At 44.9% G+C, this 5000-nt stretch overlaps 2 protein-coding genes across 4 annotated transcripts in view; both read right to left on the bottom strand.

Annotated features, from left to right (window-relative positions):
- The window catches only part of LOC119589868 (zwei Ig domain protein zig-8-like), an 84166-nt gene that overhangs the window by 32509 nt on the left and 46657 nt on the right, over positions 1-5000 (bottom strand). The window lies entirely within an intron of this gene.
- LOC119589552 (uncharacterized proline-rich protein-like) overlaps positions 3377-5000 on the bottom strand; it is a 5899-nt gene continuing 4275 nt past the window's right edge. Inside the window, exon 2 of the mRNA XM_037938151.1 lies at positions 3377-3686. Within this exon, the coding sequence (XP_037794079.1) occupies positions 3377-3686 (310 nt within the window). The remainder of the gene's footprint in view (positions 3687-5000) is intronic.

Below are 5000 nucleotides of genomic sequence, written 5' to 3' on the forward strand. Positions count from 1 at the left end.
ATGGGGTTGGAGTCGGTTTTTTTTTCTTATACATTTTTGCTTCTATTTTTCTTTTTTGTTTTTTGCTTTTGTTTTAGTGTTAGTGATTTGGTCCTAATTTGGGTTTTTATTTATTTTATCATTTCTTCTTATTCTTATTATTTTTTTGCTTCCCTTACCTTGAACTCTTTTCTCTCTATCTCCTTCCTTCACACACACACACACACACACACACACACACACACACACGCTCCTCCACCTCCCCACGACCCATCTCAGCCCCCTCCCCCCAATAAAAAAACACGAAAATACACACACCAAAAAAAGATAGAACACAAAAAAAAGCACCCCTACCCCCCCCCCCAAAAAAAAAAAAAAAAATCTAGCCCTAAAAAAAAGCACTCCTAAAAATCCCCCCCCCCCCAAAAAAAAAAAAAAAAAAAAAATTAGAAAAAAGGAGGAAAAGGGAGAGGAAAGGAAAAAGTGTCCGAGGGGAAGAAGGGGTTTGAGGGGGGGAGGGATGTTGAAGGTGGGGGTGGGGAAGGAGGGGGGGGAGGGGAGGGGGGGAGGGGGGGGCGGGGGGGAGGGGGGAGAGGGAGGTCGGGGGGGGAGGGGGAGAGTGGGAGGTAGAGAAGGGGGGGGGTGAGGGGGGGGGAGGGGGGGGCCCCGGAGGAGAGGGGGAAGGGGAAGGAAGAAAGGGGGGGGGGGCGGAGAGGGGGAGAGGGGGAAAAGGGGGAAGAGAAGGGGAGGGGGGAGGGGAAAGGGAAGAGAGAGGAAGGGGGGGTAAAAAGAGAGAGGAAAAGGGGGGGGAGGGCCGAGGGAAGGGGGGAAGAGAGAGAAAAGGGGGGTGGAGGGAGGGGGAAGAGAGAGACGAGGGGGAGCGGAGGGGAAAAGAAGAGAGAGGGCGAACGGGGGGCGAAGAGAGGAGAGAGGGGGAGGCGGAGGGGGAGAAGAGAGGGGGGAAAAGGTCGAAGAAATAGCAAGGGTGGAAAAGGGGAAGAGGGGGGGGAGGGGGAAAATTTTTGGGGGCGAAGGGGAGGGGGGGGGGGGAAAGGTGGGGAGGTTTTTGGGAATTTTTTTTTTGAGAAAAGAAGAGACAAAAAGGGGGAAGAGACGTTGGAAGATAGAGAAAAAGGAAGAGAAGAAAGAGAGAAGAAGAGGAAAAGGAAGAAGAGCGAGGGAAGAAGAAAAGGAGATAGAAGAAAAAGAGTTTAGATAGAGAGATGGAAGAAGAAAAGGAGGGGAAGAAGAGAGAGGGAGAGGAGAGATGAAGAAGAGAGAGGGAAGAAGGGAGAGAGAAGAGTTTGGGAAGAAGACAGAGAGGGAGAGAAGGGGAGGAGAGAAAGAGAAAGGAGACGGGAAGAGAAAGAAAGGGGGAAGAAGAGAAGAAAATAGAAGGGAGGGGGGATAGAAGAAGAAGATAGAAGAAGAGAAGGAGAAGGAGAGAGAAGAAAAAAGGGGAGGAGGAGGAGAGAGAGAGAAAAGAGGGAAAAGAAAAGGGGAGAAAGAGAGGGGAAGGGGGAAAGAAGAGAGGAGAAAGAAAAAGGGGAAGAAGATAGAAGAAGAGAGCCGAGGGAGAGAGAGAGAGAGAGAGAGAGAGGGGAGAAGAGAAGAAGAAGATAGAGAAAAAGGGGTAAAAGGGGTGAAAGAAGAGAGAAAAGGAGAGAGGGGAGAGGGAGGAGAGAGAGAGACAGAGAAGAAGAAGAAAAAGAAAGAAAAAGGGGAAAAAGGGAAGAAAAGAAAAGAGAGAGAAAATTAGAAAGGAAGAAGATAGAAGAAGAGAGAGAGAGAGAGAGAGGGGAGAGGGGGGGGGGAGAGAGAGAGAGAGAGAGAGAGAGGAAAAGAGAGAGAGAGAGAGAGAGAGAGAGAGAGAGAGAAGAGAGGGGGAGAGAAGAGAGAGAGGGGAGGGGAGAAAAGGAGAGAAAAGGAGGAGAGGAGAGGGAGAGAGAGGGAGGGAGGGAGAGAGTTTAAGAGAGGAGGGGAGAGAGAGAGAGAGGAGAGAGGAGGGGAGGGAGAGAGGGGAGAGAGAGAGAGAGGGGAGATGAGAGAGAGGAGAGAGAGAGAGAGAGAGAGAGAAGAGAGGGGAGAGGGGAGAGGGAGAGGAGAGAGAGAGAGGAGAAAAGAGAGAGAGGAGAGAGAAAAGGGGGAGAGAGGGGAAAGAGAGAGGAGAGAGAGGAGAAGAGAGAGGGGAGAGGGGGAGAGGAGAGAGGGGGAAAAGAGAGGAGAGAGAGAGAGAAGAGGAGAGAGAGAGAGAGAGAGGAGAGCGGGAAAGAGAGGAGAGAGAGAGAGAGAGAGAGATAACCAGAGGGTCTTATTAAAGAATGTTTAGCTTTCTCTCTTTTTTTCCTAAATTTCTTTGCAATTTGGGTTTTCCAGATTAGTTTTTATTTCTCCCCTAATTAATGGGGGCCTGGCTTGTGTTTTTTACCCCCGACATCATCCCCTCCTTCCCTCCTTCTCCCCTCCTCCCCTCCCTTTCCCTTCCTTTCCCCTCCCTCCCCCTTCCTTCCCTCCCCTTTTCTTTCCTCCTTCACCTTTCCTCACATTCCCTTTCCTCCTCCCCTCCCCTTACCTTCTTTTCTTTTCCCCCCCCCTACCCTTTTTCCCTTTCCCCCCCTCCCTCTCATCCCCCCCCCTTTTCCCTTTCCCCTTAAAATCCCTCTCCCCCCCCTTCCCTTCCCCTCTCTCCTTCCCCCCCTTTTCCTTTCTTTTCCCCTTTCCCTTTTTTCCCTTCCCCCCCATTTTTCCCCTCCCCCCCCTTCACCCCCCCCTTTCCCCTTCCCCCCCCCTTCCCCCCGCCCCCCCTCCCCCCTTAAATTTTTTTTTCCCCCTATGTTTAAACCTCGTCAGGGTTACTACTAAATGCCCTTTAAAACTCCGTTTTTATAATTTTCGTTTTAGATTTTTTTCCCAAAACTTCTAAATTAGGGGGAAAAATTGATATCCGGTAGGGGGATAATGTTATTATTTTTTCGACTAGTTTTTTCTTCTTAGCTTTTTAGCTGCGTAAAACCCAAGGATGGGGAAAAAAACCCCCCAGTAAACAAGGACACGAACGGATGGTGAGGGTTGCAGGTTAACGCGATAGTAAATGCAATAAGACAATAAGAACGAAAAAAATAATCTAGAGATATACATACCTACACACAAACACACACAACAAACACACAAGCACACACACAAACACACACACATACACACACACATACAAACACACAAATACACACAAACACACACAATCTCTCTCTCTCTCTCTCTCTCTCTCTCTCTCTCTCTCTCTCTCTCTCTCTCTCTCTCTCTCTCTCTCTCCTCCATACACACACACACTCACAAAAAAAAATCACACCAACATATCCAACCAATAAGGAAAAACGCTTTATATACTTTCACATTCACCCTATAAGTATGAAACCTCTGTACCTCTAAACCCCTGAACCCCTAAACCCCTGAACCCCTGAACCCCTGAACCTCTGAACCCCTGAACCCTTGAACCCACGAGAGCAATCCTAGTACAGGTAATTGAGCTTAAGTAATCTGGTTCACGAGGATAAAAATCTGCTATAGTAATTTTCGGCCGGAACTTAGTGTGGGCGTTAGGGGTGGTGGGAGGTGGGTAGGGGGAGGGGGATAAAGGTTGGGCATTGAGGGGGAGATTGGGTGTGGGCGTCTGGGGGGGGGGGCTGGGCGTTGGGGAGGTTGGGGTTGAGCTAGAAGGGTAGGGATAGGGAGATATTGGGGTAAAGAATAGGGGAGGGATATAAGAGGAGGTGGGGGAGAGGGGGGTTATGGGGAAGCCTCACAGGATGGGGTATTGATGGGGAGGGGGAAGGAGGAGTGTACTGAAGCAGAGGGGAGGGGGAGGGGGGATGAAGAGAGGGTCAAGGAGGGGGAGGGGAAAGGGGAAGGGGAAGAGGATGAGGAGAGGCTTGCCGTGAACGTAATTTTTCGTTATGTTCTAGTGTTCGTTATGTTACCGCGTTATACTGATGAAACGACGACCCAATATTTGTTATAACAGGTTCCGGGATAAATTTGAATGTCGTAACCGCAGATTCCACGAAAAGAAAAGGAAAATAACGAAAAAAATATAGGTGTTTGTTTCATTATCTTCATGTATATACACACACACACATACATGCAATATATATATATATATATATATATATATATATAATATATATATATATATATATATATATATATATATATATATATATATATATATAATATATATATAATGATATATATATATATATATATAGTACATATATATATATATATATATATATATATATATATATATATATTATATATATATATATATATACAACATACATGTGTGTGTGTGTGTGTGTATGTATGTATGTATGTACGTGTGTACACACACACACACACACACACACATAAATAGTTCAGTCCATTAGTTCTCGCTGTATGCTGATGAAATGTCGCTCCAATGTTTATTACAACAATTTTTAATATCATTTTTTAAAGTTTATTTATTTATGTATTTATTTTCGTGGTCCGTTAGCAATATAACGCGTATTTTTTATGATTGAATACATAATCAGTATAATATATTTTTTTATGGATTAGCGGAGCAAGGTGAATGAGTGACAAGAGCCCTAATGACTTTCCTTTGAATAGCAATATCATGAATATTAATTAGGGTGCAAGAAATTGACTAGGTTGGTGGAATAATGTTCATTTTATCTGTAGTGCTGAAGAAAATTTATGAATGAAAAATAATATAATTTCTGTAGTGTTTGTAAGGTTGTTGTAGCAAGCAGCAACAACAATAACAATAATAATAAAAACAAGTAACAACCGCAAGTAACAATAAGAACAACGATAGCAATAAATAGCAGTAATAGTAATAATGATAATAATAACAATAACTGCGATAATGATAGTGATAACGATGATGTTGTTGATGATAACAATAGCAATAACAGTGACAGTGATAATGATAAGGATAATATTGATGATGATGATACTGATGATGATGATGATAACGATGA

The sequence above is a fragment of the Penaeus monodon genome, chromosome 26 (genome assembly GCF_015228065.2).
Source record: "Penaeus monodon isolate SGIC_2016 chromosome 26, NSTDA_Pmon_1, whole genome shotgun sequence".
NCBI classification, from domain to species: domain Eukaryota; kingdom Metazoa; phylum Arthropoda; class Malacostraca; order Decapoda; family Penaeidae; genus Penaeus; species Penaeus monodon.